The sequence below is a fragment of the Neomonachus schauinslandi genome, chromosome X (genome assembly GCF_002201575.2).
Source record: "Neomonachus schauinslandi chromosome X, ASM220157v2, whole genome shotgun sequence".
Lineage (NCBI taxonomy): Eukaryota > Metazoa > Chordata > Mammalia > Carnivora > Phocidae > Neomonachus > Neomonachus schauinslandi.
This window is the reverse complement of record NC_058419.1, coordinates 18,267,135-18,294,674: the sequence shown is the minus strand read 5'-3', so window position 1 is coordinate 18,294,674 and position 27,540 is coordinate 18,267,135. Positions and strand designations below refer to the sequence as shown.

Sequence of the window (27,540 nt, the reverse complement as noted above, 5' to 3'; positions counted from 1 at the left end):
ATATATATATATATATATATATATATATATATATATATATATATATAACTGATTTTCAACAAATATACCAAAGTAGGCCAATGGAAAAGATACTCTTCTAGTGAAATAGTACTGGAATGACTGGATATCCATATGTAAAACAAAACAAAATTCGATCTCAACCTTGCACCATATACAAAATTTAACTCAAATTGAATAATTGCCCTAAATGTAACACTTAAAACTATATAAAACATCTAGAAGAAAACACAGGTAAAAACCTTTGCAACTTTGGGTTAGGCAAAGATTTTTTAGATATGATATCAAAAACATAATCCAGAAAAGAAAAAATGATAAACTGAATTTAATCAAATTAAAAAGTTCTACTCTACACTCCAGATTTTTAGCCACTGATGGGTTCATAATAATAATTTAGATAGCACATCGGTTTTGCCCCATGTTCTCATACTTTCTTAGTACTGGAAACCAAAGTGGGCCACGTTTAATAGGTTAGTTTTCTGAAAAACACAGATTTGGCCTGGAGGCATTAGAAGATGCCATTTATTTAGCCTCTGTAATTCCCTCAGCTCAGAAAGAACTGGTATGAGAACTAACAATACTGGGGTGAAAGGTCAGATGTAGCATTGACAGATGGATGAACGGACAGACAGATGGGAGGAGGAAGGGAAGGAGAGCAGAAGAAAGAGAGACAGAGACAGAGATTTATTACTTGGAGGAAAATAGGGGAGTCCTGTTTAACATCACTCTTCCTTGCTTGCCTGGGCTTTCTTGAGTGGGAGAGCAAGAGTGGAATTCTAGCCAGTACCTGGGAACTGGACATAACTCAGCTGTGCCAGAACAATGCAAGGGAGAGTTCTCAATCTTGTATATTTCAGAGGGGTAAAAAGTTATCAAGGACCTGTGTTCTAGGGAGCAACATGTTGGCTCCATGATCTTGTATGGCAGGCAAGAAGGTAGAAAGATGGCTCCTACTTTCCAAAGCTCCATTAGCAGAATCCCTCTTTCTGATGAAGCTGTAGAACCATGACCAGCAGGGACAGTCAGGTATTTGGGGGGCATCTATTATGTTAACAAGTATACTCTTCATCTTAACCATCACAGAGATGCATGCGGACCTGCTAGAAAATGTTTCCATGGCTGAACTTTTCTTCCTGGATCTACTACTAATTTCTTGTCTAACCTAATCTGCAGGAATTATTTAGGTGATGCCGGTGGTGCTGGGGCTTCTGCTTTCCCATTTCCAGAGCTGGCAAAGCAGATAACCAGGCAAGCTGCACCACCCAGAGCTCTCATTTGGTCAGAATCATACTGGCCAGGTCACAGTGTTCCCAGCTGCAATAGATTGGCAGCTGAAGCAAGCATAATCACTAGGTGACATTATTAAGCACTTGTCCTGTGCCAGGTACTGGGAGACCCTCACTTAGATTATGGCATTTCATCATCACAATGGCCCAATGAGGTTGGTACAAAATTAATCAGTGGTGGAGCCAGGATTCAAATCCAGGTCTCTCTGATTCCAAAGCTGATGTCTTTTACAATACGCACAAGGCTACATGGTTAATTTATTTCAAGCGATCTTTGGACAGCCCTGTAGTGCAGCCATTACCTCTGGGTTAAACCTCCAAGTATGTCCAGCCTGTGTGCTATTTACCCCTTGTTACTGGAAGTCTTTTTCAAGTGGCTTAGGCTACTTTCCTGCCTTATTAATGAATGCACTCTCTGGAACAGATCTGACTTCTTTTGTTATGACCAAAAGTCTCACACTATTCCGGACGGGGAAAAGGCAATTAGGCTACAAATGACTCTTGGGCACACTCAAAGCCATTTTTAGGAATACCTTCTGACATTAGTTTATGTTTTTGTCATTTGTCTTTTTCTAGAAAGGAGCAATTGCAGATAGAGACAGAGATGGAGAGAGATAGAAGTCAGTTCAACACTTTGGTTTGTCACAAGCCTTTGTGGTATTAGACTTGGCCTCATAGCTAAACTAAGGCACTATTGACATCATCAGCACGTAAAACTACAGGGAATATTTGACAAGTTGAATACTTGGCCACCTGATGGTTACATCCATATCACACACAAACATTCTGAAGTGAATGTATGCACGCACGTGTGCACACACACACACCCTTTCATATCAGAGACAAAACTGGGGGTGTTAGCAATGGCCACAGACTACTGTGTTAAAAGAGATGCATGGCTCTCAACTAGAGGAAAGGACATAATCATGAGATCATGGCATGCAGGCTTCGACCCCAGGAACGCATGTGTAAACAGCTGAATCTGCACCATATGCCGAGTCCATATAGAACAAGCAAGACTTCACTTCTTTTTAAAGCAGGAAAGGTTTTCATTTGGCTCCTGCCAACCAAAACCAAGAGAGTGTTGGTGTGTTTATTTATGAAGCTATGTGCTCCTAACTGCTCTCATCTAGAGACTGCTGAATAGATAAACAGGTCTGCTCATCATGAGACAATTTTGGCCAAGACAGGTTGGAGTCCGTCTTCCTGGGGCATCTGCTACTAGGGTCGGCTCCGGGCAGATTTGTGAAGTGAACAAGGTCGACTTGGTCCTCATATTCCCCTTCTGTCCTCCTTTTTCTCCATTTTAGCATCCCTGGCTTAATTCATTTAAGCCAACATTTATGGTACTTAATTTAACATTTACGGCATCATTTACCAGGCACTGTGCTTGGGGTTCTCAGCCCTGGTCCTATAATATTCACGGCCTTCACTAGTATTTGAAAATGGAACTTGATTCTTGTCCTTCCATAGTCTGAGCCTATGTGGAAAGCATTTCAGGCTGAGGGGGTGATTAATTTCCATCGTCGTCTGCAACTGCCTACGATCTAATTTTTAAATTGATGCCTCTGAATATTACACACACACACACACACACACACACACACACACCCTCAACCTTGGTTGGCTGATTTGAGGGAGATCTATGAGTTCTCTTTATTGCTTCCTTGAGGAAGGGGTGTTAAAGGCTCGAGATCGCTCAAAAATAATGTTGAGAATGGGTGACTGCCCAAACACAACCAGAATGATGTTAGTTTAGGGCAAAAGGAAAGTGTTTGAAAAGTGCACACTATTTCCCTTCATCATCACTACATTTTTTAAAAAGTGGAATGATTTGAATTTCTCCCCAAAGTCTCCATTTTCACCAGGCTGACAGAACCCACCCACACGGGTATCATGGTAAATGGAGGGCAGAGCACTCAGCTGGACATCCTGAGACCAGGCTCCGAGGCTCGTTTGGTGTGATTAGCTGAAGTACCTTGCTATCTGGGAGAAGAACTGTAACATACATTGTAGTAAAAAGAGGAGGGGACAAATGTTAGAAGACTGGGATTCCAGGCTGAAGTCTGCTACTAACTAGATGCATGTCTTTGGGAAAGTGGCTGACCCTTCTTGAGTCATAGTGTCCTTATCTGTTCAGCAAAAGAGTTGGTCTCCTGTAAAGTCTGTTTTGATACAATATGAAAATTTGTAACGTCTCCTTGCCACTGCCATCTATGCTCAACCTTGACAGTTTAAGTGCCGGCTAGGAACAACCCAATGGGGTCAGCAAATGGGTTGATTCTGGCGTGATGTGTTCAACAGAATAACAGATTCATGTTGCCAAAGGGAACCAAATCTGTGGTTAAATGGAGTGGCCCGGCCTGGCTAGTCACGGGTCAACCTCTGCAAAACCTATGTTTCCTGATACCAGAGTTATGGCTCTACGCTGAGTTTTTCTTTCTGCCTTGTCAATTTGGCTCACTGTTGGCATAGAAGAAAGTGCATGTATTTCCCTGAAAGTCATTGCCAGGGTAGTCTGGCTCTGCTGCTCAGATATATCCCATTCCATCTGTTCCTGCCTGAAACACAGGGCTGGCTACCCAGCTTCAGATCCAGGCAATGAAACAGAGTGAGCAGAAGCGACACAACTTTCAAGCTATAGGTTTCTTCAGCTACTCCGCATGCTTCCCTCCATCTCAGTTGGCCCCCAATGCATTGAAGTCCCCCCAAAAGGACAGAATTGGCCATGTGGTTTTAGTTTTGACCTAATTCATAGCTTCAACTTGTTCTTATCAACTTTAGGGGATTCTGTCTACCTTTGTGACTACTTTGCATTTTCCTCTTCTGACCTAGCCTGGCTACCTGAGGGGTAAGTGGGCAAATGAAAGGGGTCACTTCTCAGAAGCCTTCATTGATATCCCCACATGACGTCTTCCCCACCGCAACCCTGGCACTGGTTAGGGGTGACTATTTGGGCTCCAACAGTAGTAGCCTGTGACCGCTTGTCATCCTGTCTCCTCTCTTCTCCACAAGGAGACTGTGAGCTCCTTGAAGGCACATATTGTATCTTGTATTTGTCTATGAGACCCCAGGGTTTGGCACAATGGCACAAAATAAACGTTCAATGTATTTCAGTTGTCTTAAAGTAATTAAATTTTAAAAATTAATTTACCGAAATTGTCCATCTGGAGACCCCCATGGAGGCACATACTATCCTCTCCAATTTCCTCATGTATAAAACAGAAATAATAATAGTGCCTATTTCATACGCTTCTGGTGGTTAAAGATTAATGAGACAAAACTGTCAAGTGCTTGGTACAGAGGTTGGCTCAGAGCACTCACTCAACACATATTAATTATGATTTCTCATAACCAAGATATGTGTCAGAGGCAGCTTGAATTCCGTATTTTTTGTTTCTTCAAAAAAACAGGAGACCTAATTTCTTTTCAGAGAAGAAAAGGCCATGCCTTCTATCTCCCAGCCTGTTTCTGGCCTCAAAATAAAAATTGTTCCACATCACACTGTCATTAAGTCAAGTAACATGAGAAACCCAGCAGAAGAGCAGGCCGGATGCTGCCTGTTGTGATGGTGCATCATGGGAAAAGCTCATTGTGACAGTGCATCATGGGAAAAGCTCCAAGGTGCAGAAATCTACCTCCCCACACCGCCCCCCGCCCCATACTCCCAAACCAAGGAGGTACATAGAGAATAACTACGGTCTCCGAATTACAACGAATGGCCTAATAGCGATACACGGGTGTAGAAAGTGTGGAAAAGGCCCCCAAACAGTCTCACCGTATTGAGACTGTTCTCTACTGCTCCTGTTAACACAGACAGCCTGAGATGGGAGAAAATGTGCAGAGAAATCATTTTTAAAACCTCCTGAAAGCTGATGGCACCTAAGTCGGATCAAGGGACCTGACACACATATCCACGAAGAGGATATTGGAGAATTTTTAAGTTCTCATTAATAATCAACAAAAATAACGAAGAATTACAAGGAACTACCTCAATCCGTGAGTCAGGTACATGGCCAATAAAAGGCACCTAGCTCAGAAAGTGCAAAGAGGGAGGCCCTCATGGCGGCAGAAGCTTGGGATGTGTCCAAATACAGCAAGTGTGCTAGAAGATCACATTTATCTACTTAAGAATGTATTTATGCGGATAGACACTGGGGAGGGTATGTGCTCTGGTAAGCGCTGTGAATTGTGCAAGACTGTTGAATCTCAGATCTGTACCTCTGAAACAAATAATGCAATATATGTTAAGAAAAAAAAGAAGAAGAAGAAGAAGGTAGCGGGAGGGGAAGAATGAAGCGGGGGAAATCGGAGGGGTAGACGAACCATGAGAGACGATGGACTCTGAAAAACAAACAGGGTTCTAGAGGGGAGGGGGGTGGGAGGATGGGTCAGCCTGGTGGTGGGTACTGAGGAGGGCGCATTCTGCATGGAGCACTGGGTGTTATGCACAAACAATGAATCATGGAACACTTCATCTAAAACTAATGATGTAATGTATGGGGATTAACATAAGAATAAAAAAAATAAAAATAAAGAATGTATTTATGCGGGCCTCCTGCTGTTCACAACCTGGGTATGGTATCAGGTATGTATTCTCTGTGTCATCTGAACTCAAATTCGACCAACGCTCCCTTTGCAGCTCACGCTGAGATTCTTCACTCAAAAGGTAAGAGACGAGGTTCCCGCAAAGCCAAAAGAAACCAAACAGTGCCCCTTTCAAAGTGTAAGAGCAATCACAAGCATCCATCGCAATACATCAGGGTCTAAGAAACAGAGACTGTGCCTGGCGGTTGTCAAGGAGACAGGTGCATACAAGGGCCCCAGACTTGGCCTGCCATTTCTGCAAGCATGGTGCTAAAAGCGATTCTCCAATGTCCTATCTGCTCACTGAGAGTGCACGCTGACGATGAATCGGGACTAATCTGGAAACGTTCATCTGCTTGGGACTGTGGGCATCAATTACCTTCCTTCATAATTTATACAGCATTTTGATTGTGGTGTGTGGTGATAAATAACTGAAATGAGTTATAAGTACTTGGAGATTTGGTCTTATGTCTTCGCCACTGCTTTTTATATTCTCCAAGATAGCCCACATTCAACTTTATATGCAAATCTGAAATGGTATTCAGGAGGAGAAGAAAAGGAAAAAAAAAAAAAAGGCAGCCAGTAGATCTTTCACTTTGGGAACTGAATATAAGATCATATTCAAAGTGCAGCATTTATGGTCCAACACTGAATACATAAAATATATGACCATTACAAATTCAATTTTCATTGCAAAGCCATGTTCTTGTAGTGACATATCGTATTGCTAGATTAGAGCTTTTAGCATGATGAAGGCATCTTTCATCTTCTCCTAGATGCAGGCTGGGTACTCCTTCTGGGCTGTATGTTTACCTGTCACAACGCCCTACGCCCCTGAGAGACATAGCCTACAGAGAACCCAAGTCATTCTCCAAAGGGCTGCAACCACTTTGGAGGGGAAGCACCTAATCGGAGGTATGTCCTCTGCATGGGACCACATTATTTCAGCCATGCTCTGCTGAATCCAATTGGCTGGATCAGCCAATACTGTTTTCTGGAATTAACCCAAAGAGGTCAATCTAACATCACAAATACTCAGCCAGTACAAATTTTGGCAATACCACAAAGACAGTTGCATGTAGGATATGGTACATGCTGGTTACTAGGAAAAGAATATACATACCACATAAATCAGTGATATGGTTACAGTGGAAATGTACTTAAACCAGAACATTCATGGAATGGCTTTCCAGGTTTTTCCAACTCAATCCTAAACCTTAACATATGGGTCAAAGACAGATTTTCATGGATTTTGCAACTCATATAATGATGAATCAGTGCTGCTGCTTCTTTCTTTAATTTTTGAAACACACAGTCCAAATCTTGCATTGCTTTAACTCCTTGACCTTCACACTTAGCCTGACTTTCCCGTCCCTCTCCTCCCGCATTTTTCGTCCTTCACATACCCAATATTCTTGACACATGCTTCACTCATTTACATTTCTCAGTGACTAGCCCAGTGCGAGGCACATGGAAGGCATTCCACAAATCTTTGTTGAATGAGTATGAATGAATGACAAAATGAGGACAGCACAAGGCTTTGTGATAACTATGTTAAATGCACAGGGACACTTTTCACTTACTTCCCACTCTTAGATGCATTCCGGGCCTTTGTGGATGATGGAGAGTTGGCTCCTGGATTAGTGTTTGGAGAACCCCGTCTATCCTTACTATACCCACAGAAAGAATAGAAAAAAATATATACAACAATGACCACAGAGACAAAAAGCAATTAGTCATTTCATTTAAATACTTTCAAGCTCGGTCTCTCTCTCTCTCTCTCTTTCTTTCTCCTGTCAAAATAGAGCAATGATCTTATCCAGTGGTGAGCCCTTCAAAGGTAAAGAGAGTGGGAACCACTGGTCAAGTTCAAAGAAAGCTATCCTTTTGGCATTCAAAGCTTGAGCTGGTGGATTCCATTAATGATAACACCATAACCCAGGCCCCAAGGGAGGCTCCAGTAGAAAAAAAAAGTGTAAAAATAACTAGTCTTTAACATAAAATCCTTTCTTTTCAGTCTCTGGAGTGTCTGTATTACAAGTTCAGTTCTGAAGCTGCTGACTTTTAGTGAAGTATGTGGATGCCAAATGACTTCTAAAAGTCTTTGGGAGATACTATCGATGAATTAATAATTTTTGCTCATAATGTTAACATGGGAAGGCCGTGAATTCAGATATTCTTTCAGGAAAAGCACCACCTGCTTCATGAGTAATTGAATTTAAATCTCCACCTTCAATAACTCCACAGCTTATGTCAAACCTTGGAAACAATTACGAAATAAATCACTAGGAAGGTCTGCTTAATCTCATCAGGTTAATAAACGCAGACAAATTAATCACTTGAAGGTAAACAAAAAGGAATAATTGATTGGAGTCCTCTTGATTACTTTATTCTATTTTCTTTATCAAACTATTTTTACCATTATCTTCAACTCAGCTGCTCTGCCTTGAAATTATTACTTTACTTCATCTTCAGATTTCCATGGAAACCAATTCAAAGCTTTTCTTTCCACTTGATGATGTGTGGAATTATTTATCCCGATTTCATCAGGAAGATTTTTTTTGTTGTTAGTCAGATCTACGTCAGCATAACCTTTTTTGAAAAGTGAAGGTAAAAAGAAAAATGCATATGTTGGCTTTCAGTGACGATAATAGAGCCTTCCAAAGGCACAGAATATTGTCTCAGAGAATGTCAAAGAGCTTTCCAGATACTTACGAATCTTTTTAGTCCCTCAGAAATAAGTACCTGCAAGTCACTGTATTTATGTGTGGGGTGGCATGGGGGTCACAAAAGATGGTCTGCCCTGCGCTCATCAGCTTTAAATGGCGACACGGATGTGACTGGAACAAGAAAGAATCATAGGGGATCGGCAAGGTAACACAGAAGGGTGTGGGCACAGACGAGGGCTAACCAGACAGACAGCAAAAGCCCCAACAGTTCTTTGGAGTGGGAGACACCAAGGTAAGCTCCCATCCTTCTGCTGGAGGGGGCAGACCTTCTAGAAAGAGTGAGCACACATTCCATTCTGGGGGAGATATCAGAAGCTTGCCAAGACAGAGTGCTGTGATTCCCGCAGAGTTGCAGGGACCATTTCATTGTGCTGCTCGTGGATTCACCAGACTGTGGCTACATTCTGAGTGGGGTCTGTGGACTCCATTACGCCCCGGCCTATCTATCTATTATGACTTTCCAGCAAAAGAACTCCTTAGCCACACCTGGGACCATACCAGCTGCCTTCCCCATCCAGAGCCAAGCTCAGAAACTAAGAGATAATAACCAATGGGGCAAGAGACTGTAACTCAGAAGAATTCAAAACGGCCTCCTCCAGCAGGTTGGGGCAGTCCGATGCAAAGGACGGACGCAATATGCTATGGGTAGCAGAATTCAAGCCGGGCTCAATTTCCTCACTTCCACCTCCTGGTCCCTGGCCGCCGCGCCTTCCTCCGCCTCGCCCCTCACTCAGACAGGAGGGAGTGGGGAACTTCAGGGGAAGCATTCTGAAACAAGGGCTCTTTTGATCTTGCAAGTTACCGGCTCGGCTCGGACTGGGTGGTCATTTAAAGCTCCCTGAGTCACGAAGTTCAGGCATCCGCGTCCTCTTCAATGCAAGAACACCCATTCTCACTGCTCAATTCCCATGCCTGTGCCTTGGGCACAGGAGTCCTTTACCACCTGCATGACAAGTGACCCCGTCTAAACTCCATGCAGGGGCGGCAGGACTTCAGGGAAAGCCGGGAGCCGACAGCTTTCTTATTGTTAACTGCTCCTCTAGGTGGGGGGTGGTCTGCGAGCAGTAGTCCTTTAAAAGATAGGAATAAGGACCCCTCTGACCGCCTGCCAAATCCTGGACATGGAGATGTGCAGGGAATAAAAACAAAAACTCTCTCAGAGAAAAATCACATACGGAAAGTATGGCACCATGACCGGGGTTGAAAGTAATCAGAATGTAATCAGAAAGAACTCAGAATGTTTCTTCTGGACAAATGGCTGATCCATTGGCAGTGATAAAGTGTATCCGAGAATGGTGCAAGGGACCAAGCACAGTTTTGTGGCAGGCTTGGATCCCAGGAGTTTCATCTTGTAGATCCACCGAGGACTCTTGTATCAAAAGGCTTGGTGGACACTGAGAGAAAAGAGTCACCAGTCCGCCCCAAAGTCCCAGGCTCAGTAGCTAAGTCTGAACAAGATGCTCTAATTCTGAAACCTCGAGACTGCAGGACCCTGAGTTTTCCAGAAGTGTCCTATGAGCCAGAAAGAGAAAATCCTGCAGCCACTGGAACATCCAGCGATCTCAGGGGTGTACAGGAATAAGCCCTATCTGCTTGGGGTATACAGATGATAATGTGGGGCATATGAGATGGGAGGGGAGCTGCGTTGACTCCGAGCTGGTTTCCAACCCACACATCCGAAACAGACCTACTCCTGTTGTCATTATTTTGTCTCTAGACCGCTTGTCAGATCTCTTTACTCTGAATCATCTCTTCGGGTTGCGATCTTAAGGGCTGTGGCCTGAAATCCCTGAGAGTACGAATCCGGGCTTCCTCCACTCCTCCCGAGGAGTTATCCTCCACCGAGAAGATTCTTTCCTCCCTCCTCCCACCCAGCCTCATCAAAGGCCTATGAAAACTCTTCCAGGTGAGCTCCTGATAGGGAAAGTTAATGAGTGCCAGCACACCTGTCCGCCTGGCCGGCTGTCCGTCTCCATCCATCAAGGAAGCCATTTCCCACAGCCTCCACAAATAATGTCTCCAACACCAGAAACTTGGGGAAAAATCTGCAATATTGCGCACATTGTATTCAGGTGGGAAAACTCTGACTAACCCAACTCTCCAGCATTTTCAAAGTGTTTCTGATTGAATAATTTGATGCTGAAACAGCATCCAGTGTACTTAAACCCAAGATGGCAATCAGATCCACTCCAATCTGGATTTTTCTCTTAGATCAGAGAGGTCCTTGAGGGAGGAGAACCTAGCAGTTTCAAACACACTCAACTCACTTTCTTGATGGGCAGCATACAGAAACTTCTGCATTTCCTATAGTACTTCGTGGGCTCTTTTTAGAATTAATTCATCTCAGACCCATGAAAATGAGTCACGCCGCTCTAACTACAACAGCAGTGAAATTAAAAAAATTAATTGTCAGGGTCTTAGGAAATTGAATTTCAGGAGCGTCGGGCTGTCATACTGACTGCCTACGGATCTTTTATTTGGCGCTGAGCATATGGTGCTTGTAGTGTTGTTTATATTTCATTGTTTATCTATGTAGCTCTTCAGAGGGCACTCAGAAAGTATTTGTTAAACAAACAAATGGAAAGCGCTGCCTCTGGGCTCAGTAGAAAGGAGTGCCGCAATCGATTATCAATGGCTGGCGCTGGTGGGAGAGAAGAGGTGCTGACACACACGTCACACATTTTCCATTCCTAGAGAACGATGGCCTGGGCGGACTGTATTCTAGTTGGATTCTGGTCTGGTTAGAATTGGCTTGATGGTTGATCATCACGTGGATCACAAGGACAGGTGAGCTTGGAAAGGGTTCTCCAGCAAGCTTGCCTGAGTAGTTGGCTAGTGTCTACTGCATTTGTACAGCTCTTCCATCTTTTCCAGTGCGTGTTCTTGGAAGTGGTAACTGAGATGAAACCCAAGCTATCTTTAAGGGGTTACTTCAAATCTATCCGGGGAAATGGTAGCTAACTGCTCCCTAGGGATGACTCCAGGCTCCTTGAAGCTCACATGATGAGGAAATGCACTTAAAATATATGGATTCTAACCAGGGATAGAAGCTTGTCTGATCTGCTTCCCCAACAGGTGCTTGAGCTCCCTGTATAACATATCCACCAAGTGGTTGTCTTTTGAAGGGCTTTGAAATCATGATCGCTTCCCCATCATGATTGCTTCCCTATGCAAACCGGCTTTCCTATTTTCTAAGAGGCTCACATTTCTGAAGTATTTTTGCTCTTGTTCTGTTACTGAGCAAGACATCTCTTCAAATATTGATTTCCTTTAATTAGAGCTGATGAGGCTTTTATATTTCATTTTTCTATCTTGCTAGGTTATGTCCTGAGTGCTTTTCTTTCTTTGCTCCAAACTTTTTTCATTTTCTTCCACCCAAAGTGTCTCAATTACTGTCCAGACCCCCTGAAGGGTCCCATTCCTATTATCTATATTTCTGTGAATCATCAAGCAAAGAAAGTTCAGTTCGCTAACCTGTGCTTTCAGTTAGCTTCCTTCCCTAGCTTTTCTTTGCTTAACTGCGGATAATGACAGGTTTTCAGGGACGAGAACAGCTCATCTGTATTGCTAGGAAGTGCAGTGTTAACTGTGATCTCTCCAGAGCAACCTCATCCACAGAGCAGAGGGAATTAAACTGATCGGGTAAACCATTCACACATACGCTTACAATTACTTTGTAATTGCAGAGCTCTTGGAAAAGGCAGCCGGGACGCTCACATTATCTTGCCCTCTCCCCTTGCATTAACTTTTCACTCTTACAACTCCCCACAGGGAGATCGGGGCCTGGAGCAATATGCTTATTGATTATTGTTGCTGTTTTGCTCTCTTCACCTCTTGGCACACGCTGTTCCTGTCCAGGGAAGCCAGTCACAACCCTGAATGCCTCGCTGGGATCAAGAAAGAACATGAATCGGTTCCTAAATTATATTATTTTCTCATTTAAATTGGCTATTCACTTATATCTTTCCCAAGAGCTTGGACCTGGGTTACAGACCATTGGAGGTCACTGGAACTGTGTCTTAACAGCGGTCGTATTCACATCTAGCTCTGGTACTGTGAGGTTTGGGGTGATGGAGCCCTGAAATATAATAGGAGCCTGGACCAGAACAGTAGTTATGGGAGAAGGAAGAAGGAAACCAGGCAGGGCATGGCAAAAAAAAAAAAAAAAAAAAAAAACAGAACCTGGAGACTGACTACATCTGGAGAATGAGAATAAAGTCTACACGAAAGCTGCTGAGAAGGTCTGGAAGTTGAATGGCTAGGAAAACAAAGGTGCCAGTGAAAGAGACAGATTGGCTGGGAGGGAATCTGGATGAGAGAAGATGATGGGTTCGGTTTGGAGCATACTGAGTTGGGGTGTTGATGGATAATGTCCAGCAGGTGATTAGAGAGATGGCACTGCAGCTTAAGGAGAAAGACAGAGTCAGAGTCAGATTTATAGTCATTGCTCCGAAGTGGTAGTCAAAGCTATGAGGCTAGGGAGCAAGGCCTGATGGGACAGTGCCCCATCGTGGTTAATAAGCAGATGTTTTGGGGGGCCTGCTGGGGGACGGTCTATGCCATCATCTGCTTACATCCACCCTAGTTGATGGGGATTTACAAGTGTGTTACAAAGTCTTGTATCCCAGGGGTCCAAACAAAAGAGCCCGAGCCAGTTGACTTAGTTACGTAGAGTTCAATGCTAAGCTTAACGTGGGAAAATGCAGACCTTGTCCCTTGTGTGGGCCAGTGACTTTCCTCATCCCATGACCATAGCTTGCTTCTCCCCATCCTTCTAGCCCAGCCAGACGGCTTACAGATGATAAGGTGAACTGGGCGCCAAGAGGTGAGGTGGGTGACAATTGCTGTCAACACATTCCCATAACAAAAAGAGCTCACAAAGTACGGTCCATGCTGGTGGCAGTGAGCAAAACTGAGCTTGAAACCTTGGTTTCAGGGCGTCTGGGTGGCTCAGTCGGTTAAGCGTCTGCCTTCGGCTCAGGTCATGACCTCAGGGTCCTGAGATCGAGCCCGGCGTCGGGCTTCCTGCTCAGTGGGGAGCCTGCTTCTCCCTCTGCCTCTGCCGCTCTCCCTGCTCATGTGTGCTCTCCCCCACCACCCCTGCTCATAAATAAATAAAATATTTTTAAAAAGAGAGAAACCTTGGTTTCACTTGCAGCTCACATCTTTTCCTTTTGGCTCCCCTTTACCGAGGACTAACCAAACGTCAGGGACTGGACCTCCGATAATGCTACAATCTATTCCTATTTTTTGCCACGACTCCCTTTCCCGTGCTCAGTCTCTGCACTGTGCCTCACTAACTGGCACCCTCACCCACCCTCTCTTAGCATCCGGGGGTACAAGGATGTCCCAGCTAGGAACATCACCACAGCTTGGTATAGGAGTGGCCTGTCTGGGAGCAAATCAAGGGCTTTGCCCTTGAAGAGCCAAGGTATCCCAGGCTTTGTAAGTTGAGTTCATGAGGGCAATATTTAGGGGCTCTGACCATTACCTTTCCCAAACTGAGGCAAGCTGTCGCCTTTAGCTCTGGGTCTATAACCCACCCACTGAATCACTTAACTTCTCTGGATTTCAGTTCCCTTGTCTGCCAGTCCCACTTCTTAAATCCCATGGTTTTGAAAATTAGAAAATGCTAACACAATCTATTTACTCAAAACCCATTTACTGTGTGTGTGTTTTCTGTGTGCCCTTCATCGTGCTGGGCCTTGGGGAGACAATGATGCCTGTGACAAGGTCCCTGCCCTCAAGGAGCCCAAAGGCTAGCGGAGAAGGGGAGCATGTTAACAGGTACGTGACACAATGTACCCGCTCAGATGAAGCAAGTGTGAAAAAGTGCTAGGGAAACAAATCACAGAGGAAAACTGCCCATGTTTGGGAGAACTGGGGAAGAAAAAGCTGAGTGAGTTACCACTAGGAAAATTATGATTTTCAGCGTGTGTTTAAAACACATACCTACGCAAAATAGAGTGAAATTATGCCTATCCTTACTTTGAAACACCTCCCAACAGTGGCCTGTAGACCGCATCACAACAGAATCACCTGGAGAACTTATAAAATGTTGATGGCTGCGCCCCAGCCCCAGAGTTCCTGACTCAGCAGGTCTAGGCTAGAGGCTGAGAACTTACACTTCTAACAAGTTTCCAGGTGACGGGGAGGCTGCCGGTCTATAGGGCTCACTTTGGGACCCACTGCCTCACAAGAAGCATGAGACAGCCCCACTTAGTTGCCACTAAGTGAGAGATAACAGTCGGCCGTATCCATTGTCCCTGCTTTCCAGACAACACAATTAGAATCTGCTCGAATGAAGTGCCCCCCAGTCTACTGCTCCTTAGTCAGGAAAGCAGAGGATGCAAAAGGGCTGCAGACATCCACCTCTGGAGAAGCTCCCCCTTCCTGAGGAAGTGGCAATTACTCCACAGAGTGGAGCCCGATAGTAGGTGAGACAAAAATTGGATCTGACAGCATTAATTGAGCTTGAGGTTCTATTTACTGAAAATGATCTGGCATAATTAAAAATTCACAACTGGAGCCTACTTGGTGAACATTATACATTAGGGAGTCCCCAGAGTAGGCCAGAAGTCTCAGTGAACTTTTTAGGAAAAGCCGGAGGCCAACTGCTGTGGCAAGAATTCATACACAGAGAAAAAAAAAAAAGGAAAGTCGGTGAGCTCATTTATTTGGAAGTGAGATTCTGTCTTTCTACTGCAGAATGATATGAACCAAGGGCGTTGGCGAGGGAAGGGCCGATCATTTAATCATTTCCTTTTCTCTCGTGAATAATCACTTTGTTTTCACTTCCTGCTAAGTCTGTTCTTACAGATTTTCAAGAATGTCCACTCTGCCTGCACATGATATGTTAAATTCTTTGAGGAGACAAGCAAATTGTATTCATATCTGTTCATGAAGGTTCCTGTAACATCTGTCATATAGAAGGTTATCAATAAAGAGGCATCTGGACGGCTCAGTAGGTTAAGCATCCGACTCTTGATTTCCGCTCAGGTCATAATCTTAGAGTTGTGAGATCGAGCCCCGCATCAGGCTCCATGCTGAGCGTGGAGCCTGCTTGGGATTCTCTCTCTCTCCCTCTCCTCTGCTCCTTCCCCCCTCACACACACTCTCTCTCTCTCAAAAAATATTAAAAAAAAAAAAGGTTATCAATACCCATTGACCAACCACCATCCTGGTAACTCTGACTTCTAACATATGTTTGTTGAACTGAACTGACTGACTAACAGACACGTGGCTTTGGTTTTTTGTTCAAATTTTTGTATGCCTAGAAACATGGCGGTGGTAACTGCCATTTCTGAGCTCCAGTGCCCACAGATATGAAACTCCAGCAGGGTAAAAGCAGTGGGAATCATCAACTTGGGAGAATGGCATTGCCAAACTAACGGAGGGCAACTCTGAAGTTGTGCAAAGAGCGTGGGTGCTGGAATCAGGCAGAGCCGGGTCGTCTTCTGTCTCTGTAATAGCTGGAGGATCTGGGACAAGTTGGGTCATTGGGCCAGTGATGGTCCTGCCCAACCAAGGCCTCAGATCTAAACTCTAAGTCAGAGCTTTGGGACACCAATTATCTAGCTACATGTTGGTGTCCAAAGGCAGGAGCATTCACAGATATTCTTGTTGCTGAGCTGGGCATCACAAGTGCTTTCTAAGGGAGTGAGTATATTCAAGTTTAAAAGTGTGGCTGTCTCCTTAGACAGCAGGTAGAAGGACCATGGCAACAATGGTGCTGCTCATGCTTTCTGGGCTAGTGCAGAAAGAAAAGTTCTCTCAACTGTGCTCCAATGTGTCTCTTAATAGTACCAAGCCTGTAAACCGAAGGTTCTTACACTTTTCATTTATATTTAGAGGTACAGTTAAAAACTTGAGAATATTTTCATTTTTAAACTGCTCAAATATCACTCATTTAGATATTTGTTTGAGTGCATGCTATTTCTAAAAAGGATCTCCTTTTCAAACATTATCCATTCTATGATGTGTAGAGACCATTAAGTTTCTTTCTTTTTTTTTTTTTAAGATTTTATATATTTATTTGTCAAAGAGAAAGAGAGAGAGAGAGCACAAGCAGGGAGAGTGGCAGGCAGAGCAGGCAGAGAGAGAAGCAGGCTCCCCACTGAGTAGGGAGCCCGATGCGGGGCTTGATCCCAGGACCCTGGGATCATGACCTGAGCCGAAGGCAGACGCTCAACTGACTGAGCCACCCAGGTGCCCTGAGACCATTAAGTTTCTTTTCTGAATAAAACCTAACAGTCAGCTTCTCTCTGTTGTGTTAAGATTTGGAAAACTGAGCATGATTTTACAGGGTATGTTTGTGGAAGATTAAAATCCTGACAATTCAGGGAAACAAAACATATCTTGTTTGTATATCACCCACTAATCACTGTTAAATGCTAGGCCTTGTATCATGTATACCCATATCCTTTTCTCAGTGAATATGAGCTTTTAGTAACAGTCCAGTTTAACCCAAGACACGTGGCTGAGGCTCTTTGTTGAATGTACTCCACCCAGTCAAGGGAAAGCCTCGTAGAAATAGGGAGTTAGAAGAGCACCTCAAGATAGCAAAGAAAGGTCCTGAGAAAGGAAGGGATGACTCCAAGGGAAGTATCCAAGGCTGGAACACAAAGTTAATGAGAGAACTTGGCTAGCACTTAGCAAACAGGGCCAGAGCCCCCCCAGAGTCCAGAACAAGAAAGAAAGGCTTGGGGCCAAAGATGAAGTCACACGAATGAGTTGTGGCTCCATTTGCCAAAATAAATAGTACAAGAAAAGTGGACAGCCTTTTTGTGTGTAGGGAGAGTATGAAAGACATGACAGGTTCGTTTTGGGTTCTGTTGAGTTTTGTATGCTGTTGAGACCTCAAGGCTATGACTTTGGTTGACAGTTGGATATATGGATGCAGAGCTTAGCTGGATAGCAGCTAAGCATCTCCACTGAAGAATGGTCTCCAGAGATCTGGGAATCTTCAGAATATTAGTGGTGGTTGAATACCTTAGAGGAGAAGAGATTACACAGGGAGAGTGTGTAGAATGAGAAGAGCAGAGCCTGGGAAGAAGATTAAGGACAAGCTAGAGTGGAGAAAGTGGGCGCATGCAAGCCAAAGAAGAAACTGGATCTAGAGCCATGAGTGTTACAATCGTAAGAGACCCATTTACTGATTATAAGACATTTGTGTGTCTTTTTTAAAAGGTTTTATTTATTTATTTGAAAGAGAGACAGACAGAGATAGCGAGAAGAGAGCATGAGTGAAGAGGAGAGGGAGAAGCAGGCTCCCGCTGAGCAGGGAGCCCGACGTGGGGCTCGATCCCAGGACCCTGGGATCATGACCTGATCCATAATTATAGGCTTTAGACATATTTTTTTTTCAGTCTGGCCTTATTTATTGCAACAAAGATCAACAAAATAAGAAATCGTTTTAGCGCCTAAACTAGATAAAGCAACTGTACTCAAGTTTATGCAAATATATCTCCCAAAGAAACAATTCGTTCTAATCTCCCAAAGAAACAATTAGTCTGCTTTTCATTATTGCTCCTGTTGTTTACTTCCTCTATTACATACAAAATCAGAAATGGGACTTACTGTTCTCCTCTTAGCTTCAAAACTTCAAGAAAACCTTGGCTCTGTAATCATCAGAATTTGGGTCAGCCATATGCCAAACCCACTTGTTTTGCACTTGGGAAAGCCGAGGCTTCCTGAGAGTCATGCTCTCATCTCTGCCACCTCTTTGTCAGATAGGCTCTGTGCTTTGAATTAACCGCCCTCTGGTTCTCCCCAGCCACTAACTATCAACTTCCTATTTGACAAATTCTTTAAACCTGTATGAACTGAGTGTCCATACATTGCTCTACAGCAAACACTGAAACCACAGTGTGAGGTCTCACTGTTTGGGAGTACTTCTTGACTTAAGGGAAATGGAGAAATGGTTGAGGGACATAAAGAAGAAGGCAGACTCTCCCTGTAGGATCTGCTCCCGGCCACTGTGAAAGCCTAAATGAAGGAAAGAATAAAGTCCTTGTGGAAAATGTCCTCATCAGTGGCTGGGAGCAGAGCCTGTGGGAAGAGCCTGCCCTCTTCCTTATGTCCCTCAACCTTTGGGAGAAAATGGCCACCTTCACTGTTATTTACACTGTCTGTGAAGGGAGGCCATGAATGTTAAACCATATTAAACCACTTCCAGATCCCTCTCAGTGGGGGATATATGAGTCAGGAACACCCCATTGATGAGGTGTAAAGAATGACTCTATGTGAGATAGATAACTTAAGCTGCAAAGGGCTAGAACCTTCACTGGGGCTCAAGAACGTCAGTTAATCATCATGCCCCTGGGAAGAAAACCAGTTCTTCAGATTGCATCTGGAAAGGGAGGGTCCTGGAAGTGGCACAGAAGATTCCAACCAGGGAAAGCAGAGTTGACAAAGGGAAAGAAGACAGCATTTACTTCACAGAAACCTAGCATTTAGAGGAGAGGCACCCAGCTAGCTGCCTAAAAGGGATATGAACAAATCATTTGTGGGTTAGGGAAAAAAGAAATGTTGAAAAACTTTTTGAAAAACTGTTCAGTGTTTCCCTTGGGATTCTTAGAATTATGGATTTTGTGGCCCCGTCTACTCTATGCTAATTATGTTTTCCTTCTTTTGTTTTCTGTGTGTTTTATGAAATTTACCTTTGACATTCTTAGTTTGTCTAGGGCTCAGGGGAGGGCAGTTAACATTAAAGTTCCAGAAACTCAAGAGGGAGAGGAAACCCCGGAGGGAGAGTGTGACCCTCTTACTCTCAAAAAGTTCTGTCATTGTTGTTTTCTTTGAATTTCTCTTAGGAGCTTTGGCTCTACTCATCCCTTGCAGGCCTGGGTGGGAGTTTTGTTTAAAGTAAGGGGACATGTCCTTTACTGCCTGCTTGCCAGGATGTCAGAACTCAGCCAGGCCTTGTCGAGGCACATTGTCCAACTGCCCATGGTTCTAGAGAAAGGTCACCCATGGCCTATGCCCTACCTTGGACTGCAGGGAGCCAATTGCTTGCAGGCCTGGGCCCTGACCCACCCAGTTCTGGTTTCTGGGCACAGTACAGAGTCTTTGTTTTCTGGAAACCGCCTCCTCTGGGACAGGCTGTCCCTTTCAAAAAATGAGCAGACAGAGCAGAGTCAAGTTTTCATTCTGTCAAGTGACGGCCATAAACTGAAAGTCAAGTAAGGCACCAACTAAAACAATCCTAGCATCGGTAATCGCCACAGGTCAGCTGTCCCCATGCTGGAAGGTTCTGGTTTAAGTGGAAATTTCCTTCTTGCAGTTTTATACAACTGGCTCCAGAGATAAGGAAGAAAACAAACAAACAAACCAGCAACAGGCAGGTGCATGCTGCTCTGTGCATCCCCCCGTTTTCTGATATTTGGAGGCATATAGAAATGATGATTACAGATTTATATAGGGGGAAAAGCATCCAATCTAGTGTGAGAAGGGAGGCTGTGACTAACAGAAACAGAATTAATTCCAGGGAGCACAAAGTCAGAGCCAGGAGCATGGGCCACGGAGAACGCGGGCTGGTGTTCGACCATCACAGATGAGTCCACAGCAGTATTTCTTGTAATTGATGACCCACCACTACCCCAAATTCAAGGTAGCTTGTCCTAAAGGACACCTATAACATGACCCTGGGGGAAAAAAACAGGATCAATAAAAAATACTTCAAAAAGAGGAGACTCATTCTCAAAATCTTGGACAACAGGGTTCCCAAAATTGAGTGTTAGCGTTCGCTCTGGGTTTCCTAGCAACCAAGGCCAGAAGGGGAACATGCTGGGTAATAACCTTCTCAACGTGTGATAAAAAGGAAGGTATCATTTTGTCAGGAGAGTCAAACTTATTCCTGGTGCCGAGTCCAACACAGATTTTCCTGGAAATCCAGAAGCATTTTCCACAGAACGGTGTCTTATATAGACTTTTTAGAAAAGTCAGGTTGAATGGAGCGTAATTTCCATACTGTCAAGTTCACCCACATTTAGCAGCTGAGGATACCACGTTAGAAGGGAAGCCAGTGACGACAACCTGTAGCAGCTAAGTTAGGTGCAGCCTTCCTGGGGATCTAAGCTGATACTAGAGAAAAGCGTGGAAAACCTAGAGGCATGCATTTGGACGTGGGCCTTAGACCAATGGTTCTCCAGAGCACCCGCTCACTGGGCAGCCGGAAGGACTGCTCCCGTTGAGTTGTCCTGTGTGAGTGCGCTTGGGGCTTTCCATGACTTTCCTTCCCTAGCACCGCTCATCTGCCTGGATCTTTCCCCCATATCAGCAGTTGTATCTGCTGTTGACATTCTTTTGGGAACTACGGAGACTTGGCCAAAGGCTGCAGAGAAGCACTTCTCCTGATTTCCCTGGGGCCTCTTTCTAATTGTTTGTTCAGGATTCCTGGGGCATTGCTCTCTTGTCAAGCTCAATCACCAGTGATGGTTATCACCGTCTGCTCCTTCTGTGGGCAATTCTCCCTCTACGCCTCCTGTCAGTTCCTCAGGGCAGGGCACTGGCTCATCACCTGAACTGCAAATCCAATGATTTGATGCTCTTTGCAGGCTCGGAGGCCACTTTTTTTCTTTCCTGCCCCTAGGTTACCAAGGAAGAGGGGAAGGAAATAGATATCTTTCCCCAGCGGCATATTCACTTGTAATCAAAGAAGACATTAAAAAAAGGCACCAGGGTGAACAAGAAGGCTTCCTCTTCTAAGACCTTAACAAATTAAACCGTACATTAATTAATTCTTTAGTTCTTTAATTGTTCCTGGATTAAACGTACTGGGGTGATTTTTCATTCCAGCCCAGGTTGTCACAAGCTCAATAATTCACTTAGAGAATTCTGACATCACATATTTGGCCCTGCTTGTCTATGGAGTCAAAAGGAGTAACTCATTACCAAGTAAGAGGTATCGGTTAGATTTTCGTAAAATTACACTCATGAAAGATGGTAACTCCATCCAGACTGTCGGAAAGAGAACCAGGATCAGAGTTACTTGGCAAATGAGAAGTCAGTGTAGACGGTGTGACAAAGTCTTGAAACAGATCTTTAGCAAGCCAGCTAGGCCTATATCATACCCAATGCATGCTGGTCCTCTTAAAGTTGTCACCTGAAGATGCTGTATACAGATTCCAAGGGTGCTGCTCGCATTCACATTTCCAGAGCTCTCCCCTGGGAACTCTGTCCACAGACAGCTAGGAAACACACGAGAAGCACAGTCACACCTCTCTTTTGACCCCAACCACAGGGCCCAGCTTGATCATGCAATTAGGACCGCATAATTACCTTCTGACGACATTTGACGGATTCCAAAAACCAAAAGCACCCTCAGAGGACGAAGATGTCTCCCCACCGAGCAGAGTCAAGAACACATGCTACAGGTGTCAGACGTAGTGACCGACGCAGCAACACGGAAAGCTCGACTATGTTGAAGAAATGAGCCCCATTTTCCGATATATTCGTTCTGCTATGTTTGTTAAAAAACAAATCTGTTCATGTATTCACTACAGCGTTTTGGCATCATTCTCCTTTTGATTAGAAATGATGCAGAAGGAAATAGATTCATATATCAGTGCCTTCAAAGGTCCATTAAACATCATGTTATTTAAAAGCACATTAACTATCTTAACCGGCGCCAGACACCAACCAGGGCAGTGCGGGAGTTTGAAGACGAACGCAGAGTTTTAGGACGCCAAATGAGAATGTAAATCACAAGTCTCACTAATTAAAACTTTGGCCCTTGGATTGCTCCTGGATTAAGTTCACCGGGGTGCTTTTTCATCCCGGTCTGGGTTGACACAGGCCCAATAATTCACTTGTTTGGCTCTGCTTGTCTACGGAGTCAGGAGAAGCATCTCATTAGGAAGTGAGGGGTATTAATTAGGCTTTTGTAAATAGTGGCCATGAATGATGCTAGCTCCTGGTTTCATCCAGGTTGTTGAGAGGAGCGCCACATGGAGAGGTGGAGAACTGGGGTTCTTGTGCCAAGCCATCACACCGGCAGGCACCTCCACTAACTCGTACGCCTCGATTCCCGTAAGTGAAAAGTGGGGTAACTACAAGGCAGTCCCGCTACCTGACTTCACGGAATAATGACGGCGAGAAATGGGGAATGACAGATTGTAAGAATTCAATTATTTTATAATTAATCTGTAGTGATGATTCTGAGCTTCTACTCAACATAGCAGTCTAGGCCTTAATGTCCAAGTTCAGAGCTCTAATCTACTAGTGACTCAACAACGAGCCACTGACCACCGGCTCGGGGCAAAGCTCTAGGTGATACAAAAGTATCTGTCACATGCTCCCTACTCTCAAAGAAATTACTGAGTTGTCATATGGAATTCTAGGACACTCAAATGAGCCCTCTTCCTTACCCCTGGCAGCTCAGTCACGGTACGTTTAGGAGCAATAAAGGACTCCTTAATTCACAAAAAGCTGGCTCTCTGCATCCCTTATATGCCAATACAAGTGGTCCGTTGTGCCCACCATATTGGAGGTTCTCCCTTCTCTTCCAGTCTTGGGCTTCTTTGCCCTGCCACCTGGATGCTCTCTCTCCACCTGTCCTCTCTCCTTGCGCGTCATCTGGAATAGGAGTTGAGGACAGGTCTCTTGGGGGCACTCAGCACTAGGGGATGGGAGGAGAGGGTGGCATGAGCCCCTGGACTTACTGCTTTCTCCCGAGAAGAAGCAGGATGGTGCAAAGGGAGAGCCAGGGAGCCAGGGCTCATTTGGATGTAGAAGTGCCACTATGTTAAAGCAAGCCTCATTCCCTCATATTGTTGCTTGGTTTAATGAAGGCCTTTGCTGGATAAACAATCGTACCTAGAGGCAGCATGAACATTCCCGACCCATGAAGGACACTATTCTGTTGGGGGAGGCAGGAATCGATGTACTGTGATGGCTGAGGGATCAATACTTCTCAGAATGAATTTCATCCTAAGTGACACTCCTTGGGGATAAGGAACAGCCGACTGGAAATCATTCAAGGTTATCAACTGAACAACGGTACCTAGAGTATGCAGGCGAAACATTTGGAACTTAAACTGGGTGGTCACACAAAGCACCGCGACGAAAGCTGCATTGTGTGTAATGTGCCCAAACGAAGACACCCGCTGGCCTTCCCGCTAATCCTCACGCAAGTCTCTAACCCATCAGCAGATGGCTCTGTTTGGATTTTAGACAAGCCTCCCGAAACACAAATTCAAGCTGGCTCTGGTGACTTTAGCGGAGCCTAAGAAGCAAGGGATGGGGAGGGGAAAACTTTCTCCCCGACTTCACGAGAACCCAAAGCAAGAGAGCCACAGAAACCTGAGCAAAATGGCCCGATCTCCAGAACACAATGTGATCAGAAACGTAAGGTCATAATTGTATGAAACTACAGACTACAACTCTAAGAAGCGAACGGGGAAATGCTAAGGTACGATCCTCATTAAAGAAATCTCGTTTCAAGGGACAGTGGAGGGAAAGCGAAGCTGAAAGGTCTCTGACCCTCTTAGCTGGGAGAAGACATCATTTTCTCTTAGATCTAAGCTGCAGCGAATACAGGTGCTCAGGAAAGAGGCAGAAAGCCGAAAACTGCCTTCACTGCGCAGGCTTCAATGACAGCTAGTCAATGCAAAATATGTCTTTAAACTGCATGAGAAATGATGCATAGGTCGAATGTCCCAATGTGGAAAATGTGCCTTCCTGACCTTCCAGGGCTGATCCTCAGCCTTTTCATTTATCTCCTGAGCCTCTGTTTCAAGCCAGGATCAGTCCCGCTCCATCCTCAGTGATGAGATCCAGAACAAAGCTCTAGGTGAGTATTTAAATTCCTGCTTGAATGCCATTATTCCAAAACGCGCTTGGAAAGCCCGGCTCTGTATGGCATTTTGGTGAAAGATGCCACAAGGAGTAGGTGAGGCGTTGGCCAGAAATTGGTACAAGCAAATAACGGCCCATCCCCACAATCTGCCCAATAGCAAAGCTGTTGTTATAAAGGCATTAGAATCTACAGCTTTCCTTTTTTTTTAAGACTCAAATTGCTGACTTAACCATTCAGGCTTGAGCTACAGCTAATCAATACAAAATGTGTCCTCAAACAGCCTGCAGACCCCAAATTGCCTGCTGCTGGTTATATGAAGCAGGTCATTACAAAGGGCAAATGAAAAAATGTCCTGTTAATCTCATTTGGAATTATCAGGAAACTTAATATTACATTTTAGAAAATTTAAACATCTGATGTACCTCCACAACATATAATTTCTCGTTTGATTGTAAGCCTAAGATTCCATTTTTCTAATTTGATTCTAAAATATGGTGATTAAGAGTGCAAGTCATTGAATTAAGTTGTATTGAACCAGAATATCCCAGTGTCTGAATTCCCTTCTGGTTAAGAGCTGGGGACCAGAAGCAGTTATTTAACCCTTTCAGACCATGAAGCTACTTCCATTTAAAGTAGGAGGTGGGGGCGCCTGGGTGGCTCAGTTGGTTAAGTAGCTGCCTCTTGATTTCAGCTCAGATCATGATCTCACAGTCCTGGGATGGAGCCCCACATCAGGCTCCACGCTCAGCGGGGTAGTCTGCTTGAGGATTCTCTCTCTCCCTTTCCCACTGCCCCTCCTCCCCCCCTCCCTCTCTCTCAAATAAATAAATAAGTCTTAAAAAAATATAAAGCAGGAGGTGACTCTTCTTACATAAAGGGCCAGACAGTAAGCATTTTCGATTCGCAGACTCTGCCATTGAAGCACCAAACCAGCCACAGGCAACATGTACATAAATGCGCGGCCAAGTTCCAACGAAACTTCCTAACAGACATTGAAATTTGAATTTCACGTAATTCTGAAGCATCACAAAATATTGTTTGTAATTTTTTTCAGCCATTTGAAATAAAAACCATTCTTAGCTCACAGGCCATGCAAAAACATGCAATGAACTGGATTTGTCCCAGGGGCTGTAATTTGCTGACTCCTGATGTAAAATCCCAAATCAGCAAATTCCCGAGAAATGGAAAGAGTCTTCAGTTTCCCAAGACACTAACTTCCAAACAGCAACTGCTGAGAGATTCAGGTGCTTTATTGTTCAGATATCAGCTGTTTACCCGAGTGAATGCATGAGTCGGGAAAAAAGAGACACAACTTTTGTTAGTTCCAATCTCCAACAAAGGTTTCTCCTCTGCCTCTTCTCCCTTTTTCACCCTCTCACCTTCACCTCCTCTGTCTTTTTTCAAGGTTTTATTTATTTATTTATTTATTTATTTATTTATTTATTTATTTGAGAGAGAGTGTGCACGCGTGTGTGCGCACAGGGGAAGGGGGCAGAGGGAGAGGGAGAGAGAGAGAATCCTCAAGTGGACTCCGTGCTGAGCGCGGAGCCCGACACAGGGGGCTCAATCACATGACCCCAAGATCATGGCCTGAGCTAAAATCAAGAGTTGGACGCTTAACTGACTGAGCCACTCAGGTGCCCCTGTATTTCTTTCTTCCATTTTGCTCAGTGACCACAGTTTCTTCTCATGTTGTTCTGAGAGTTTAAGAGAAGTATATGGAAATCTTTTAGCAGCATTTATTCCTGACCTCGAATCTTCCACTGCCTTGTTTCCTAGAATGACTCCCTATACCTTCAGTCCATTCCAATCCTGAGGTAATTTGGTCTCACACACAGACTATTTTATTTTATTTATTTTTTAAAGATTGTATTTATTTATCTGACAGAGAGAGACACAGCGAGAGAGGGAACACAAGCGGGGGGGGTGGGAGAGGGAGAAGCAGGCTTCCCACAGAGCGGGGAGCCCGATGCGGGGCTCAATCCCAGGACCCCGGGATCATGACCTGAGCCGAAGGCAGACGCTTAACGACTGAGCCACCCAGGCGCCCCTAGACTATTTTAATTTTTATTCACAGATCCTGTTGGAAATGACAATAACATAAATGAAAACCTTCCCCAGTCCTCTTTTTTTTTTGTTTTTAAAGCAATTTAAACTCCTCTTCAGAGAAACGATCCCAGTCTACAACATACTATCATTTAAAATGGTACCAGCAAAGCCGTTGATAACACTAGCAGTCACACTCCAGAGGTCATGGTGAAAAGCACTGTCCAAACTGTAAAGTCCTCTGCCAGAGTTAGCTCTAGTTGGTGGGATAGTTATGCCAAGTGTCAAATGAGTTTTTATGCCAACTTGTCCAAGTGAACTTTTGGGAAAGAGCCAGTGTAATTACTGGGCTACTGGAGCTGTTCTCAAGGGGCAGATGAAGGCCTGCTCTCATCTAACAAAGCAAACCCCTGGGTTGTGGACCCGACTGAGTCCTTGTTTTGTAAAATGGAAGGGTTTGGAGAGATCCTTAAAGACCCTTCCCTGTTACAACTTCTAAGTGTTTTGAGCTGGAAATGATGACAAAGGAGAAAAGGGAAGCTTGCTAGCTCTTGATGTCAGAAAAATGACCAGAGAAACACCTCAGGCTGCTCCTGTCTGGTGGTCTCCGGGCATCATGGAAACAGGACAGTCGTTGCAATTTTCCCACACAGCTTCATGGGACATCACGGCCTCGTTGCTGCCAGTCCCTCCAAAATGAAATCTAGATCTTACTTATAATTTACGACAACTTATTCCATGTCTGGAAGGTTAAGCACGGTGCAGTCCCAGACAAGAAAACGTCAATAAGCCCTAAGGTTGTTTTACAGAAAGACGTATCTCTACGGGCTCTAGTGTTGGAATGCCTTTGGCCTAGAATAAAACCCTTCAGGACAAAAATGACTTCCAACAAAGCATTCGAACAGCAACTGTCTCAGAGGATTTTCTCTTTAACTGTTCTTTATCTTGAACTCCAGGCATTTTCTCTCCTTGGTTCCGTTAAAAGTAAACCTCTTCCCCTTCACTAAACGAATCTTAATAAGTTGCCTCTTTTTTTAACAGCTCACTCTCCCTGGGTGTCTTGTCTCAGTCTGAC

The 27,540-nt window shown here is 44.4% G+C and overlaps 1 protein-coding gene across 2 annotated transcripts in view; it reads right to left on the bottom strand.

Annotated features, from left to right (window-relative positions):
• HS6ST2 (heparan sulfate 6-O-sulfotransferase 2) overlaps window positions 1–27,540 on the bottom strand; it is a 283,702-nt gene that overhangs the window by 36,475 nt on the left and 219,687 nt on the right. The window contains exon 4 of one of the 2 annotated variants that reach the window (XM_044911807.1): window positions 7,475–7,561. The exons of the other annotated variant lie outside the window; for it this stretch is intronic. Within the exon in view, the coding sequence (XP_044767742.1) occupies window positions 7,475–7,561 (87 nt within the window). The remainder of the gene's footprint in view (window positions 1–7,474; window positions 7,562–27,540) is intronic. 2 annotated transcript variants of the gene reach the window in all.